At 38.7% G+C, this 18702-nt stretch overlaps 1 protein-coding gene across 1 annotated transcript in view; it reads right to left on the reverse strand.

Moving 5' to 3' along the window:
* Positions 1 to 779: 779 nt before the first annotated feature.
* The window catches only part of si:dkey-92j12.5 (multiple PDZ domain protein), a 61182-nt gene continuing 43259 nt past the window's right edge, over positions 780 to 18702 (reverse strand). The window contains exons 27-44 of the mRNA XM_041785313.1: positions 18271 to 18370; positions 16317 to 16525; positions 15853 to 15944; positions 15648 to 15765; positions 14523 to 14615; positions 13369 to 13443; positions 12935 to 13282; positions 12388 to 12471; positions 10572 to 10765; positions 9374 to 9521; positions 9219 to 9290; positions 8920 to 9016; positions 8762 to 8805; positions 8373 to 8495; positions 6775 to 6879; positions 6228 to 6331; positions 5381 to 5504; positions 780 to 1891 (exon numbers count right to left, since the gene is read on the reverse strand). Of these exons, the coding sequence (XP_041641247.1) occupies positions 1745 to 1891; positions 5381 to 5504; positions 6228 to 6331; positions 6775 to 6879; positions 8373 to 8495; positions 8762 to 8805; positions 8920 to 9016; positions 9219 to 9290; positions 9374 to 9521; positions 10572 to 10765; positions 12388 to 12471; positions 12935 to 13282; positions 13369 to 13443; positions 14523 to 14615; positions 15648 to 15765; positions 15853 to 15944; positions 16317 to 16525; positions 18271 to 18370 (2277 nt within the window). The 3' untranslated portion in view covers positions 780 to 1744. The remainder of the gene's footprint in view (positions 1892 to 5380; positions 5505 to 6227; positions 6332 to 6774; positions 6880 to 8372; positions 8496 to 8761; positions 8806 to 8919; positions 9017 to 9218; positions 9291 to 9373; positions 9522 to 10571; positions 10766 to 12387; positions 12472 to 12934; positions 13283 to 13368; positions 13444 to 14522; positions 14616 to 15647; positions 15766 to 15852; positions 15945 to 16316; positions 16526 to 18270; positions 18371 to 18702) is intronic.

The following is an 18702-nucleotide window of genomic DNA, read 5'->3' on the forward strand; positions in this document are numbered from 1 at the left end:
ATGGCGCTCCCATGGTATTTTTGACTCTTTGTCCTCACTTTGGACTTATTTCTTCAGCTTTCTCCACCATAATTTACCTTTCTAACTAATCCTCCTCTCATTTTCTCTCTTGTCAACTCTAATTCTTAGTCTCTGATTTATTGCTCTCCTGTCATTCCATGATGTGCTCTATGGCACCTGCTTCATCCCACCACCTTGAATAAACCTGAGTGATCCCACAAATGTATTCATGTTTGACAAAGACAGAGAGTAAAAGAGCGAGCAAGAAAGACAAAGCCCGCAACCACGACAATAAAACATCTTCAAGGCAAAAATTCAGCTCACTGGTTTTGAACTAGATGCAAAAATATGCAAAAAATGCAGAGAGAAATTCTTGCATCTATCCTTAAAAATATAACTGCAGGCACAGATGTCCTTGTGTAACAGTTCAGGAATCTCAGATTTTCTTCAACACTTCTTTCTGCACTGCATCTGTGGGCTTTGAAAGTCAAACAATGTGATATCCACTGGCTAATCCTTTACAGTGCTATTCCAGAGAGATATCAAAAAGAAACACAGTACAAGACAGATTTCTGGGTTGTTGTTATCCTTCATTCAAACATGATCACATTTTAAGTCAATGCTTGTTTTACTCTGACATTATTTACACATGCTGAGTGATAGAACTTAAGTTTTTGTATAGAAAATTCTACCAAATACACTTTAAATAAGATCACTTACATTACATTCAGATATACATTGTTACACATGCCAAACAAGAGTGCCTCTGAGGACTAGACACAAAATAAATAAATAAATTACTGTGAAGAAAACATTAACACGACAGTGTAAATAAATGAATATAAAACATGTCTGAGAAGTCCTCTAAATAAAGACTTTATAACACTATAGCGATGCTTATCCCAAGCTCAAAAAATACACTATTTCAAGTTAAACAAAATGAAACAGTGATAATGACTTATTTGCTACAGTGACTGTAGTTAGCAGCTGTTTTCAACAGATGTAACAAAATTACTCTCTGTTCTACCTGCTTAACATGACGTGGCTATCACTGCTGATTGTCATTAATTACTCGAGCAACCATGACACACTTTAAATAACAACATAAGAGCTAAGAATAATGAGAGAAACAGGCTTTCAAAGTAAATTTCTGACGTGATGCCACACAGAAGATTGGCAGAAGCACTTGGCATGTTTTGGGTCTTAAGGGTTTATCACAGTATTTTACTCTGACTGAAGAATGCAGGATAGAAAAACATGTGACATTGTGTCTTGAGAGGTGTTTCATAGTCAGAGAGTCAATGATGCTAATTTATTCATGACTGTGTTTACATGAGCAGTGATGCATATAAATGCATTACTGTATCATAAATAACCTGAAAAAGATAACTAAGACACAAGATATCTTAATCAGTCACGACACTGCAATATGGCATATGTAATATCTCCTTTTAGTTGTTAAAATGTCCTGGATGAATTAATCATAGATACTAATGACTGAAGAAATGAAGATTAATTTAGGCAACACTTTCACTGTTACATCGAGACTACTAAGTGTATGTATACTCACACACCCAGGCTGTGTTTGAAGACAGAGGTAGCTTCCCAAAACTAAATTCAGATAGACTGACAAATAAAACACCATCTCTTCTTAAATAAATTTAAACCATTAGCATTGTTCTTTTTAAATTTGTGTAAAGCAGGTTTCCTTGAGGCAGCTAAGACTTTGGACAGAGGTTTACCCTCAGGAGAGTACAGTTAGAACTACAGTTCCTTTGGTCTTTTTCAGGATGTCCACAGCTTCCGCATGAGTTGCTCCCTCCAGACAGTGTCCATTCACAGCAATGATCTGATCTCCATGTTTCAGCCGGCCGTCCTCTACAGCTGCCCCCTGTAGAGTACAAAAAGTAGGCCATCAGCATGTGCAGATCAGAGATCACAAGATGCTTATAACACTACAGCAATAATGAGAGATGTAGACAATAAATACCAGGAGAATGCAACCAATAATCACCAGCCTCTCTAACTTCCACACTATTAAATGCAGCAATAGTTATGTACTACTCAGATAACTAGAAAAGCACTATACAAGCTCAGGTCCATTTATTATTAATACATGTTATAAAAGCCATTGAGTCACCCAATTTAAAATCTAAACATGGTGAATGGTTTAAAGCTCCTGTAAGGAAATTTTGCTTATTTGGTGACCCCTGTGGGCAAAGCAGAAAATTTAATGTTTGTCTAATTAATAATAAATAAATAGTACTTTCCAACTAATTTCGTCAATCTTTATTTAAATGTCTCACTGATAGGATACATATTTTGATGATATCTATGGATTTAATTCTGAATGCATCTCAACATGCATTACTGATCAATGCTGAGCCTCAAAAGGAGCTGTACAAAAATAGACTCACGGCCAACCTTGGGCCCTGTATGTATGCTGGTCTTGGAGACGTATGACCTGTTAGCCTCTCAATGGCCACCAAAAGTGTGAGTGGGTGAAACTTAAAGCTCATAACGATGCCACCTATATGTTTTGTAGAAAAGACCTCTTTTCTGTGTATTCGGGAAGGGAAAGAGAGAATCTTCATCTCTGGTAGTTTCTGGTCTGTCTATATTTCTCTGTGATAAACTTCACATAAAATATAGCAATTTAGTCTTGTGTTTAAGAGATTAGTGTCTAATGCTTTATACCAGTGTATCTTAGCATCCACCTTGGGACACAATAGGCTATTTAGTAACTGGGACTCTTTGGTCACTGTATGTAAGGAGTAGTTATGAAAGGACATATAAAACATTTTCCTTGCACTGAAATGCAACTTATAATGATTATTCTCAGTGGAAAAGGTTGTTTCTGCAGCATGTATTGCCTCACATCTCACTTATCCCACAGCAGGTCTAACAGGTATAAGATGCATATTTACACCTATTTCGTTATCTTAAAATCTGGCTGCAACCCCTGCACAATAACCAATTTAAGAGTGTTCAGTGCTGAAATATGCTGTAATAACAAGAAGTTCAGCTTCCACCATAACAAACTGCATGCAAGCTGAAATAATTGAAAATTTTCCCTCAGTCATTGGGTGTTACAAGTACCTTCTCACTGCTCAAATGTGCTGGGACACACTGCAACTTAGCAACACTTTTAAACAATTTTCTCCCTAATTAGGTCATTAGATAGGATTAATAGTTACAAAGAAACGGTGGTATACTGTTAGTAACTCGGGGCACCTGTGGCTCAGTAGGTAGAGTCAGTTGTCTCATAACTGGAAGGTTGGGAGTTTAGTCCCAGCTCCTGTAGCCACATGTTGATATGAGAGAATTTGCTGCACTATTGACCATTTGCTAAGCCCTGGATCTATTGGTTACTGTTGCTACACCTTTCAAGCTTTCGCACCTGTCATTTCAAAACGAGTTTTCAACTGTATAAGTAAGATGTATTCCTAGGGTCATGATATCAATTTCTGAAAAAATGCTGAAAAATATCAGAGAGAGGTAAGCAGAAAGGTCTACAATATGTAAGTGAAAGCTATATTTAAGATAATGTTTGACAATGGAGTACTGTTACCCGGTAGTTATGGTGAGGGCACCATCTTTGTGTCTATTACAGCTGGAGGCAGGAGAAATTAATGTAACTTCATCTGAACCATTGACAAAAGGACAGCACTCAACTATTCACAGAAGATGTGTTTCCACTCTCTTCAACTATTCCACATAAACCACAAGCCTTGAAATTCAGAGTTTTAACTTAACAGTTGAGTTCATCAGCAAATTAGGATTAACATTGGACAATCGCCAATAGTTATATTTCATTAAAAAGGCTGTTTAAGTGTGGTTTCTAACATGGTGGTTAGCTGGTTAGCTATTGTAATGATTTATTTGTGTTTTCTGTTTTTTTGAGGCTGTTGGAAGTTGATGAGTTAAAAAAGCAGCTAATATGCTAACAAGCTATGTTAACACGAAGCTTAATGCTTTTATTCATGTGTTAAATGCAGCTTATATGATGGTACTGACTGTGTGTGTATCAGTAACAGCGGATCACACTATTTATAATCCTGTTTACATAAATAACTTTCATACAGAAAAATAAAATAATTAATTTTCTCAGTCATTTTTCAAGTTCTAGTCATGTGAAATCTGTGTAAACCAGTACTCAAACTTGGGTCAAATATGAACAGAAATAGAATTTGTGGCCAAAGCCCTGCTCTTGTGGGTACATGATGCTTGAACTTGGCTTTTTTTATTATCTTGCTGCTGTTAAATGCAGGGTATTATTCATTATCAGCAGCATATGTCTGTAAGTTGTTCTGTATAGCCGAAATTTTAAGGACTCTCGGCTAATATGGCCAGTGACAAAGTAGTGTAGCAAAAACTCTGGTAGTGAATGAAGGCATCATTAAAATAGAGGGTAAAGCCTGCTGATCTTTATGTGTCAGGCAGGACAATCATAATGGAACAACAATCTTCTTGTATAGCAGTGTGCATCAAAATATTCTTAATATTTAAGCTAATGTTGAGTTGGCTTTCATTATGTGTTTTCAATGCCCACTAAACTAATTTCATGCGGTCTTCCATACCGTTTTATCCACATCTGACTTCTGTCCTGTTGGGTTTTTGGCTATGGCAATGAGTAAAATTCAACACTATCTCTTTAAACCTTAGGGGTATTTCAGATTTACAGGTCACTCACCACACCACTTTGGCAAACTAGCAAACTAGCTTCAACTGAAAGCTTGACAGGCCACCTGTGCATACTTAGGACTGGACAATGGCTGCATTTGGAAGTGGCTTAGCGTTGGATCAGTTGTATAGTTCAAGAAACCCTTCCCGACTTAAAAAAAACTGCCAACATTTTTTAATGAAGGTTTTCTCACTATATAATGTCTGGCTGAAATTTTCCTTGACCATCAGTGAGCATGCAAGTTCAAAACAGGATTTTTATTCTAAATTAAAAAAAAAAAAAAAAAAAAAAAAAAAAAAAAGTGGCATCATTTGCACCTATGTGTTCTTGATTCCATGCACGCATTGTAAAAATATGTTTAAGATCTTTAAAAACAATATTGAATACTCAAGAATTTTAAAAGCAAGTATTCCAGTATTATAACACAAGTTTTAATATGGCTTAGCAATTTCCACTTAAACTGGAGTAATATTTCACCAGGAGCGTGTATATTTGACTCAAGTAATGATGTGAGAAACACTGGTAGTGGAAAAAGCTACACAGCTACAAAGACTCTTGGCTGAATGCAAAGGAAATATCATGCACAAAGTCGGTTTAAACCTTTTTTTCCCTGGAAGAACCCAACAAACAACCTTCTGTGGCTTACAGTTGTCGCTGTGAACCCTTGTTCTTGTCTCTTGAAGAAACTTCCCTCACCTTGTTAAAGACAGTTTTGATGTAGATGGGCAAGTCTCCGTGTGGGCTGCCAAACCCTCCAACAATGCTAAAGCCCAGGCCTGAAGAGCCCCTCTCCAGAGTGATGGTCTTATACATGCGAGCACTGTGGAAATTCAAAGAATGAAAAGCAAAGCAGGCAAGTGAGTGGGCATGCTGGTGTGTAAAGAAGTATTTTCAGCTGCTCAACAATGAAACATCTTTTATATTTGTGTGTTCTCATCTCAGCATGACAGAGACTAAAGGTGAGAACAGAGCGGAGAATATCCAATGTGTTGTGGGACTGAATGTGAAGTATCTTAGAATTATTAAAGCTTTCAAAAGTTAAGTACAATACTGAAAACACTTCCTATATCTCCGTGTTTGACTGAGCCCCCAGTTTTGCATTGAATATCTAACAGATTTAAGTTTCACAGTGATGTTCTTTTAAAAGAGAGGTGAACAAAAGTTAGAATGTGTTTTTATACGGGTTATTAGGTATTTCAGTTACAAATGTTCAGTAACACAAGCTCAGAAGTTTACAATGTCTTCATCTATGTTTAAATTTAATAAGTTGTCCAAAGCATACATCTTACTATCAAATTAAACAAACTTTGGCCACAGTAAACCTTAGCTGGAAAAGTAAATTGAAAACATAGCAGACACAAAACAAACAATGCAGTTTATTTTGTCCAAATATCCCCTTCGTCCCAATGCTACTCACACAGCGGCTGCACTTCCTCATTATTGCTGAGGAGACCTGAGTCTGCCTTTCTCCTGATTTAGTGAATAGACCAGGAGGGAAACAAATAGAACAACAGTAGGAGACTGTCAGGGAACTGATTCTTACCACAGATTGTTGTGGAAACAGGGCAGGCTGCAGGGCTGGCCTGATAACCGGGCATGCACATCGTTGTGCTCCTTAATGTTGCACCCAGCAGGACCTGCTGCCACCTATTGATACACACACAGAGAATGTGATAATGTGAAAATAAGAAAACATATTTTCAAACCCCTAATTAATTTAGGAAACCTTCAGAGAATAATCTGATCTCATACTACTGTGATAAGATCATTATACTTGTCAAAATGTTAACAGAAGGATACTTAGAGAGTGTTTGATTCTCTTGTTTTTAGAATTGCAGTGTACTGTTTGCATGAAAAAGAACATTTTATCCTGTTTCTTGTTAAACTTTAAGCCTAAGGTTGCATTTATGTGAAAGATGTCTTGGTGAGTTTTTAAAACTAACACAAAAAGTAATGAAAAGATGGAGGAAGTATATGATGATAACTGCCTTTCTTTGACAGCCCTGAACCAAAAACTTGCTGACGTTACGGTAACTTAATGCCTCACAGGCACTAAAGATAAACTGCAGAGTGTCTCACTGTGACATCACCTGCAGACTGATGGTTCCTGTGGTGTTCTTCAGCAGGACTCCAGCCTGGACATGAGTCATCCCCTCTGTGGACTCACCGTTGATACTAAGGATCCTGTCTCCTGTCTGATTGAAACACACAAACTTTTTCTGCTTTATTTGTGTCGATGCTTATTCTAAAATAAAACTTTTATTTTCAAATATACTGTATATACTTATGAAATAAAAAATCTCTTAAAAGGAAGTCCTGGCCTAGACAATAGCTTTACAAGTTTGACACCAGTCCAGTTTCACACAGCAGCCTACAACATGCCACATTATATCACTCTGTAGTTTGGCATTGTTCTGCGGTAAGACATGTCCATTTCTGATCTAGGATTCTGGCTTTAAAGCAAAAATATGCAGGGATTCAGTTTGATGTGTTTTGTTGCCCTCAGAAGGTCACTGGGTGCAACTGCACTGTTGTAGAAAAAACTGTTTTAGATTTACAAAGAAAGAGTGTTCCCGCTAATCGCCCCTGGGTTTGCACAGAATTAGTGTCTGCTATTTGCCGAATTTGCCAACTTATCCAAAGAAGACTTTTTACTAATCATATTCTACCCTTAAAGTTAGGTAGCCCAAACTACTTTGCACCTGAATTAACACTAGCTTTGATTTATAAAAAACAAAAAAAAAGGGTAAAATATCCAAGGAGGTGAATGCTTTTTTAGGCACAGTATCACTTGCCAAAACTGCTACATGTTTAACTCAAACACAAGCTCCGTCTTTACTGTGATTATACTATCATCCTTCCTTTTTCATATGCTTTTATTTTTGGAAGATTACTATTCCTAATCTGGAAGATAAATTGTTTTTTTCATTGACTGATACTTTCTTGATTTTGCATCGCTGTGCTATATATCTTGTCTCTGATGACGTTTAGGGTGATACATTTATCTAAATCTGATGGATCAAGTGAGCTGAGCGGGCAACATAATTGTTGATGAAACAATCTTTATCCTTATGAATATGAAAGCAAGTATGACTGAATCAAAATGCTAATAAACATGCATTAGCGTGCGCAGCTCTAGTTTTATTTTCCCTCTCATTTTTTTTTTTTTACCTTTGCAGTCTCAAATCCTACTCTTATGTTTATTCCCCTTGCTAAATTGTATACTAAATTTTGTGCAGACAGGAAATGAGTCTTTACCAAGTGAAAACCTCCTGTGCTGAAAATAAGCCCAAGGCAGAAGCTCCAGTTCCACAAGTGTCTGTGTGAGGCTTGGCTGCAGAAGCACCAGAAGCCAAGTGCACACCTCGTGTTTAAATACTCATTTGGACAGCAGAAATTCACATGTGGAACACCTGGTTCAGAAAACGATTTTGGCTGGAATAAATCATTATTAACTTAGTTTTGATTTTAAGAGGGTGCAAGCACATTGTAGCCTGCCTCAGATCTTCTATGTCTGTTTGTAGGTAGACAGAATGTTAGTTTGAGATCTTCAAAGTCCACTGCAGACTGGCTTCATTGACTTCATCCAAAATTTCTACAGTTTATGGTCTTTACAATGAATGACATAATACATTCATCTTGTCTTGACAGAAACAAAATACAGAAACATAAAATCGACTCTTCTTACCTGCAGTTGCTGTGTTTTGGCAGCCAGTCCATTGGTATCCATGGTAGCAATAAAAAGAGGTACGTTGTCATGGGGACTACCCACTCCTCCTGCTACACTGATGCCCAGGGAATCAAACGGACCCTGTGGGGATACCACACACACAATTTGGACAACACCACAGAATCACACAGCAGATACTTCTTGACATCAATACTTGAAAGTGCTTTAAACTGGAATTCAATCCAGAAAGAGGCTTTAATTAATCTTTTATTTTGAGGTCCTTATTAAAGTAAAAGAACAAACACCTTAGGAAATTCTTTGATTTTACATAACAGTATTGTAAATCAATTTCTCCAAGAGAGCACAGCACATTAATAAAAACCCATATTGATGTTTTTATGCCTTACCTTTTTAATAATTACTTTTTTGATGCCAGGAGATTCTTGAAATGCTGCTAAAGGGAAAAGACATGTATTTAGTATTGTAAATCCTATTTAAAAGCATTTAAATACACACTTTGTTCTTGATTTCACCCAACCATATTTCTGGTCATGAGTCGACTCACAGTCACTCTGAGGTCTGTTATCTGTCTCCCTCTGGTGGCTAAGCGAAGCTTCACATCCACTCACAGGGGTCAGGGTGGAGCAGTCAGAGTCCTCACTCTGAATAAAACACAACTTAAAGTACTCCTAATTTCAAGAAGTACCATTGTTAAAATAAGAAGAGTAGCGTATAAGCTGCAGACCAATAATCAAGTTAAATAGCAGAACTTAAAGCTAAACCGAGTAAAATTTTAAATAGCACCATACATGTTCTTTAAAGGCCTGTCACAGGTCAGACACAGTGTCTTGGGAAGCATCTTACCTGGCTCCTCTGTGAGTAATGCAGTCCTGCTTTAAAACGAGCCACCTCCAGGTGTATCACGCCACTGCAGCTCTGAGAGCACAGCAACACGTCTCGCATCAGATTAAACCAACAAACTTCACATAAACAGTTCATTGAAGTTGAACCTGTCATACCTGGAGCAGCTTCTGTGCATGCTCCTGCGCTGCAGCACGTACATCCTCCCCATTGATTGACAGAATCTGGTCACCTAGCAACAACCTGCCATCTGAATCCGCTATGCCTCCTCTGACGATATCTGACACAAAGATGCCCGTGTCATTACTGTTGGAAGAAAACAGAGGTCAAAAACGCCATCTTCTCCACGCTTATAAAAGGAATTATGTGACCTTTCCATGTAAGCTGGGTGGTCTACATAGCATCACACATGGCTATGTAAGTATGTGGAGCTGCGTGAAAATCTGTGCCTGAAATAATGACACCCACGTCTTTGTACAGGGTGACCTTGTTGCCCGGCTCTATAACCTTTAAGATGATTGTAAGAGGAAGATGATGATGTGTCTTTCACCACCATTATTTTACATTAATGATCCCTATTGCTTCTGAGTCACTGATTTTTTTCACTGGCTGAAGACACAGCCCAGAATAAATCTCCTTTTTAACAAAGACATTATTCAATCAAACATTTGATTCTACAGGAGCACTATTTTATTTCTCTATATAGTAGATAACATCACGAAAGCAAAGAAATGGCTGCATTATTTACACAACAACAAAAAATCTGCTTTTGAAAGGTATTAAAAATGAAACAATCACATGAAAAACAACCGTAACTTCACACTTCACAGTTAGGATTAACCCTATGTCTCCACTAACTTCTCAACTTTCTGGTAAGGACTTCACCTTTCTGTCTCTCTCTTTTTCTAAGAAGTAGAAATGACAGCGTCAGACAATGCTTCAAACATGGATGCTGCAAAGAAGCAACTTATCCTAAAACAAGGCTGCCTTACACACCTTGCATCCTGCAAAACAGAGAATCTGTTCAAACAGCACAGTTTCAATGCTGCTAACAGAAATCAGTGTCACCAGTTCAGGAGCCAGTCAAATGTGATCACAATGGTCACAATGTTCCCTTTGAAGCCTGACTTCTGGGACCAAATTAAGGCAAGAAAAATATTTTTGCAGGACCATAACAATATTACAGGAATGTTACCATGCATCCTTCTATTTTAATCAACATCTGTGTGCCAAAACTAATGAATGAATACTGAAGTTATAGCAAAAACAGGCTATTTGGGATCAGACTGGCCTTGACTTTTGATTGACAAATCATTATCAACTTGAGTCAAAGTGGACATGTATGCCACATTGTACCTCTTTCCCACAGTACTGAACCCCAGCCCCTCTCCAGGACGAGTCTCAAGCTCCAGGCTGAAGACATCCCAAAGGTCCTCCTCCCTGTAGGCCTCCTGGTGTCTAAAGACACACAGGCAGACACGCTGGGTTGTGAGCCGCAGCACACCGATGGCCTCGTCGTGAGTAGCCTGCCGGAGGTCTATACCGTTCACCTGGGAGGAGAGAAAGAGCGATGATTGTACAGACAGAGGTTAAGTGACATAGGGGCTAACTGTATGAGTGGGCAGAGACATTTTAAAGGTATAATAGGTGCTTTTTAGAGTAGACGTCCAGTAGATGTGGCACGTTAGCTTCAGTCTATCATACCAAATAAAAACCCCCTTCTCTTCCTCCACCCTTCTTGAATGTTCTGGCTGAATGCACTCTTTTGTGGTACTCTGGATTTTGGTTGGCCCAGCCATGGGGGCGACTGGGCCAACCAAAATGGCTCATAATTCTACTTGTTCAAGAAATGGGAGGAAAATACTAACAACTAATGCTCTGTGTTTGGTATATATACTTGCTTTTGGAGTTTATTGTCTCTGGAGAGTTACCGTAGCTGCCATAAAGATTTTGTTGTTGTCTTACTGCACATGTTGACCGAATGAAGTGGTGGAGATGTGACACCTCTTTGTGCCGTGTTTTTACTATTATCAGTTTGGCAAAGTCCTGAAGGCTCAGATACACTAATAATAACATTTATTTTCAAGAATGCTTTTAATAAGAACATTATTTTGATTAAGTCAAAAAAGTTTAAGATCTACCTAACTTTATGTTTTATTCAATTTTCTGCACCAGATGGTATTCAGGCTATTTGTTTGGCAGACTGGCTGCCAACGAAAACCCACCTTATTTAGCCCCAAAAGTTTTCTAAGATAAGAACTCCCCAGTAAACAGATTGGAAAACTAAGTCTAAGGCACTTTTAGTAATGTCAGACAAATAAAGAAAGAGGGAAAGGGGACAAAGGGATCATCAATCATTGGCTGACTGAGACAAAAAACCACTAAGCTCACATTTATATAGTTATTCTCTGTTGTACTGCTGTGATGTCTTAATGATAACTCAGAAGATTAACGTGTTTAATGATGAGATAATAAATTATAGTGTGGTTACTATGTTTGAGGGTAGATGTATACTTGTTTAAAGCTTTTGATACATGAATATTTTGGCCAAATGAGTGTAAATATGGTGCTGTCCATGGTGCTGAAGACTGACAGCTGTCAGAGAGAGAGAGTAAGAAAGGCTCACTGTAAAGAACTGATTCTGTTTCTCTCCTGTAGGCTACATCTGAGGGAATGTGACTGCATTTGAAATATTAATTTATACGGGCAGATTTTGAGAGGTTTTTAGTCACGCAAGATAAAAAAAATTAGCTTTTTTATCTTCGATGTGCGATTTGTCATGTGCAACTGCAGTAGTTATACTGTTTTCTGTTTTTTGTTTTGTATTGCTGATTGATGATGTTAAATCATTTATCTTAGGGGTATGCCTTTGTGCTGAATCATTAATTCTTTGTTTATTCTTCTTACCTAATTTCTAACTTTTCTCTTCCATGTTTATGTAATAATTTTACTATCTTTTTGATCTGTGTTTTGTATATGCACTTTTAAACAACACTCATGCTTCTTTAAATATGACGTTTCAAAGGAGGGCAATTTAAATTGAGTCGACATATAAATATGAAAAAATAATTTCTACAAATGTGAGTTGTCATTAGAAAAAAATATCAAGAAATGATCAAACATTACTAATGGTTTGTAGCAATGTAAACCTCTGGCTGTGTGCTTCTCATACCTCTAAAATCTGGTCTCCAGCCTGAAGCCTTCCATCTCTTTGTGCTGCTCCTCCATCATTTACTTCATGGACTATTACTGCCCCCTGGTGGAGAGATCAATAAACACTTAGTACCGGAGAGAACCCCAATCCAATTCAGGGATGCATGAGGGAGAAAAGTTTGCATGGTTCTGAAGGAAAGTGACAGATAAAACCCTATAGACAACAACACAATATAATTTTATATGTTTGTCAGACTCAAATGATCATATATTTTTATTCATTTAACCCAAATATCTGATTACACTCTTTCAATACCACTCTGTAAACTCAATTGGTACAGAGAGTTTAATATCCAAGTAATTTCAACTGCACAACCTCAACTTTTTCACTGGAATTCTGTGCAGATTTAATTTATTAAAAAAAATACTGGATAAAATACAATTAAAATAATCATGAGGTTGATAATCCAGAAGGCCAGAAGTTTTGTATAAAAAAAAAAAAAAGAAAACATTAACAAATGTCCCAATAGTTAATTACTCTTAAAATAACAATGTGTTGCTCTCACCAGTAGAGTGTCATATCCTCCCACGATGCTGAGGCCCAGACCTACATTTCTTTTACAAATCTCTATCGTGGTTTCCCTGCCAGCCACAATCAGACAGTTCAGCGGGTCTGATGTTGTGGGAGCTGCTTCGTGTAAATCTGACTGCCCACTTTGAGATGCCTGCGTGTTAGTCGGGGATGAGGAGGTGAGGGAGGGAGGAGGAACGGTGAGGGATGAAATCAGAGTGAGAGAGGGGGGATCGGTTAGAGATGACGGGGGAGGAAGAGTGGAAGAGGAAGAGGGGGGACTCTTGGCACGGCTAATGGAGAGCTTGACAGTGACCTGGTGTTGGAGAATCAAACTGGACACCTGAATACAGAGGAGACAGGTGAGTCATAAATCATTTAAGATGCTTGACCTTGTCTGGGAGGGAGAGTGTTTGTGTGTGTTTATACCTTGTCCACTGCCAGTCCTGCCACAGGTTCATCTCCGACAGCTATGATTCTGTCTCCAACCTTAATCCTGCCATCCTGGATGCAGACGAAAACATGAATGAAATATATGATGAGCAAAAAGTGTCAAAGTGTGCATCAAAAGGAGAGCAATGAGATGAAAAATCAAACACACCCTCTGGAAAAACATCAGAATTACTGTTGCCTTAGGCCTGACATCAAAAATGTATTACAGCAAGACAACATTACTTAAATTCATGACAAATATCATCCAGGGGTTAATCTGGTTCAAATATTATCAGAAACAAAGAGAGGCTAAGGTCAATACACTAGGCTTCAGCTGCCTTTATGGTACAGTAAAGTGGTGCTTATTCTCACTTCTCTCTTCTTGTTGATTATTGATTGTCAAAGCTACAGTTTATCCATCAAGGCAAGGTAGACTTGAAAATATGATGAAACTGGGTGAAATCTGTGCGGTTAACATTTTTTTAAAGTTCAGCCAAGGATAAGGTGATGGCTGCTGAAAACACTGAGATGACACTCTTCATAAGAGCAATAAAAGGCTGATATAAAATAAGAAATTACTTAAAAAAGGAAGGTCATAAGTGAAAAGTGGGTTTCTACAGAAATCTAAGGCTGCTTCTTGCATTGGTTCTACATTCCAGAGGATAAATGGTTCTTTTTAATATTTTTAAGGTTTCGCTGAGAAAAAAAGTTTATTTTAGATCTTAATTATCATGAAAAGCAATGTCTTTATTAAAAAATAAAAAAATAAAAAAATAAATCAGTCCAAATATCAGGAAAACTAAAACTTGTTGTTATTGGAATTAATGCATGTCTGCTAAGGGCTCCTATGAACTACCACACAAAATGTTATGCAATTTAAATTCAAGTGGATAAAACATTAAAGATTCTCATGCTGTATGTGAAGTTTCAATTTTAATAATCCAATAATCCAATAAACCACCTTGACAGGGGCAACTGTATTCCTGTCAAGTACTGCTGAATAGTATTTCTTCTCAAGTAGAACCACAGCTGCAAATCAATAATAAATGAACAAATGATGAGTCATTTAGGCTACACTCAGATTAACATTTCAGTGAAAGACGTGGATTTTATTGATAAATATGTAGGGGTTGCTACTTGTGATGTCACACCTTACTAGCAGTGCTGTGGGGGATTAAGGAACTCACTACCACTCCTTCCTTGGACTCTTCCTGTGCCATGCAGATGCCAAGACCAATGTGGTCCTAGAAAAAAAAGGAAATTGAAAAATTGTAGCATGGTTTAATAAAAACAATACTAATGTTTTATATAAGGTCTGTGTTTACTGTAATTTCTTACTTTGAAATTGGAGGTTGTGCAAAAAAATCCCCAAATCCTTAACTTTGATATGACTAAAAAAAACCTAGTGAATTTTGGTTTAACTGAAAAGACTTCTGACATGGGAGAGAGAGTTTCACAGCTGAACAGAAAATGTACGTTGTGGACTTTGGGAATATAAAATGTGTAGCAGGAGGACAGTTTAAATATCTTTCCCTCAAAGAGACCCCCCAAAAAGAGTGCATCTTGTATACCTGTGCAACTTATATTCTGGAATTTACGGTAAGCTAAAAACCGTGTCCTAAATGAATGCAACACAAGTGAGCGTCAGTGACATAACCAGCTTGATTACATTGATTTATATTGTAGTGTCCTGACAAAATAGGAGCCATATGGGATGAAGCAGCACTATGCAGTGCAACATTTTCCCCGTTTCTATTTTCCTCTCTGTCACATGCACTGACATGGGCAAAGAACAATGAAACTGGTAGATGACAAGGGACAAGGTGGATTGGACGGAATATTTCCTTGAATTTCTTTTATTTATCTCAATCTGTAAAGCTTGTTGGCTTTTGTTTTACAATGTGGAAATAGCTGTGTATTAAAATGTTCATATCTGTTTCTGAAATGTTACACTCTGACATTTTTAACTGTATTTCAATAATTACAGAAGATGTATTTGGTGCAGAAAGAAAGAGTAACTTAATTCTGATTATTCATTCACGTGTGTGCACACACAAATATCATGCCAACCTTTGCATTAGTCAGTGACCCAGCTGAGCAACCCCTGTCAAAAAAGACTGGATTCACCCCTGGTGGAAGGTCTTCCATGTTTTCTTTTGCATAAAGATTTCTTTTCACTGCAATGAGAGTTTGCTACCACTCTATCAGACAATTACTTGAGCTGTTAAATGCAAGCAGCTGCAGGCATGTCAATGGTTAAAGCCAAGGTATTGCACCTGAGGTAGGATGATGTGTTGGATGTCTCTAGATAATCCCCCACACTCTGCAGAGTCGACCACATCCTCACCCTCTCCTCTGGAGTCCTGTGTTGTTTGACCTGGAGCTGCTTTATTTCTGGTACAAATTAATCATAATACAAAGAAATATAAGCAGAAATATAAGATGCACAAACACCACCCAAAGGACACCTTTGCATGTTACCTGATGAGAATGATCTTGACTTTAGATGCAGTGTTATTGATGATGGTTGTTGCATTTTGGTGACTTCGGCCATACAAGATCTGACCGTTGATCTGAAAGATAAATCAGGTCAAGTATTTCTTTACAAATACTCTTCTCTCTTCATTTCTTTCCTCTGCTCTTCTGCTATTTCAAACTCTCCTACCCCTCTGAGCTGCCAGCAGTTTCTTGATTTTTCCTCATCATCTCTATTACATGGTTGTTCATTGTGAGAATCCAGCCCAGCACCAGCCATCTTTCAAATGGTAATTTGTCTGATAAATCTACTGTGCCTCTGCTCAACGTTGTCTACTCATCCATGCCTCCTACCCACAACCCACTGCTCTCTTTATGCTGCTCTCAGTTTTGACTGATATTGTGTTTCTCCCTAGGATTTCAATCCTTCTCTAAAAAAAAATCCTCCCATCTGTTAATCTCCCCCTCACCTCCAGTAGCTCGTCTCCAACCCATATCCTCCCATCTAAACCAGCAGGTCCTTGAGGGTCTATATCTGCCACGTAGACACCCATGCGGGCCCTGGAACTCTCCTTGTTCCCTGTGAGGCTGATTCCCAGGCCTTTTGCTGCAGGGTCCTTCTCCAGCTCAATCATATGGAGCTTCCCAGACAAGCTGCCATAACGCTGAAGCATTTTTTCTAGGAGAGGCAGATTTAACAAACATGAGGCTGTTAGGAGGAAAATTTGATGGGTACGTCAAAAAAAAGTGTGGAATGCTACATGTAATGACTGACACTTCATGTGGAGAGGAAGCGTTGCAGCCCAGAGGAGCTTGTGTGAGTGTGTGTTGCTGCAATTTGTCTGGAAGGGAAAATGTCAGTCATGTTGAGGGAGAGGTGACAGATGTCTGTGTTTTTGTATATGGCACATATATAGAAAGACCGGAAGACTGGATTTGGTTTGGGAGGGAAGCTTGTGCCAAGACAAGGGGTTTGTGTGGGCAAGTTTATCCAAAGCATCTGTTTAAACGTGTCTGCATGCATAATGTCATTAAAAAACGACTGCATTGGTCTTAGTATGTATATAATATGTATCTCTCTTTGTGCTTTGGTATATGATCACACATATTTGCATTACTCACCCATCCAAATAATTGAAATTAGGTGTTCCAATCACTTCCATGGCCACAGATGTATAAAATCAAGCACCTAGGCATGCAGACTTTTTCTACAAACATTGGTGAAAGAATGGGTTGCTCTCAGGAGCTCAGTGAATTCCAGCGTGGTGCTGTGATAGGATGCCACCTGTGCAACAAGTCCGGTCGCAAAATTTCCTCACTCCTAAATATTCCACAGTCAACTGTAGGTGGTATTATAACAAAGCAGAAGAGATTGGGAACGACAGCAACTCAGCCACGAAGTGGGTCAGTGGATGCTGAGGCGCATGATGTGCAGAGGTCGCCAACTTTCTGCAGAGTCAATCGCTACAGACCTCCAAACTTCATGTGGCCTTCAGATTAGCTCAAGAACAGTGCGTAGAGAGCTTCATGGAATGGGTTTCCATGGCCGAGCAGCTGCATCCAAGCCATACATCACTGAGTGCAATGCAAAGGGTCGGATGCAGTGGTGTAAAGCACGCCACCACTGGACTCCAGAGCAGTGGAGGTGCATTCTCTGGGGTGACGAATTACGCTTCTCCATTTGGAAATCTGATGGATGAGTCTGGGTTTGGTAGTTGCCAGGAGAATAGTACTTGTCTGACTGCATTGTCAGACAAGTACCAGCTAAATTTATTACGAAAAATTCCTTAAAAAATTCATAGACTTGCCCTTCATAGATTCTTTGACACAGCTCCGCAACCCACTTTTGGGTCCCAACCCACCAGTTGAGAACCACTGGGCTTAAGGCTTTGTCACAAATCTTGCCATAGCTATAACAGGCATTAAACTGGGGTCTTCGCTGTCATTTCTGTCTGTTTCCTCAACAGATAAAAAGTTGTCACACGAGCTTCAAATCTTCAAAACAGTCTTTTGAGAGACTGGGATTCTAGAAAATTAAAACTTACTCATAGACTTGAAATTGGTTTTCTAAGAACACATTAAGCCAAGGTCAGCCTTGTATTTGAATGGGCTGAAATAATTTTCTCATAAGGCTCTTGGTGACTTTCAGAGCAGAGCATTAAATACCGTTCCTCTTTGTGATAGCTACAACAGTGATCTCAGAATGGGTAAGAGACTCCTGACACTTTTTATGACAGTATTACAGCTCTGTCTTTTGTAATAAACGTGAATAGGATACAGGCTTTCTAGGCCAGAAGGTATATCACGAGACCCGCACTGTGTGAAGGTGGACCCCACACTAAATTTGTAACATGGCTCTCTTTGCTTGGGGCTCTGAAGGATCCCTGTGTATGTCTGTTTGACATCTTTATGGAGCACACTCACTCCTGCCAGTGCTGTCCTCATCTTCTGCTGCAGCTTTCATTGGTGTTGCGGCCATTATGGGGCTTCTCCGACGTGTTCTATCTGATGTCGGCGAGGGTACCTTTGGGAGAAGTTTTGCATTATTGAACAGGCAGAGTTGGAGATGCCTCAGGGGTCCTTCAGGCATGAGTTGGACTACCCCTGAGGCTTGCTCAGTGTGCTTGATGTAGCTGCAGGAAAACTGACGAACAGGATGAATTAATGAACACAGTTTTAATGCCGGCTAAAAATAACATGAAAGATGACCAGAATCATGCATTATTTTGTAACCGACTAACAAGTGTGAGGAAAAATAACATCAAACGAATGTGCTGTCTATTTAGAGAGTTCGGCATCTCCACCAAAGAGGAAAACAAAGGGTTTAAATAAACAAGGTAGCTGTGAGGGACTTTG

Source organism: Cheilinus undulatus, linkage group 4 (genome assembly GCF_018320785.1).
Source record: "Cheilinus undulatus linkage group 4, ASM1832078v1, whole genome shotgun sequence".
NCBI lineage: Eukaryota > Metazoa > Chordata > Actinopteri > Labriformes > Labridae > Cheilinus > Cheilinus undulatus.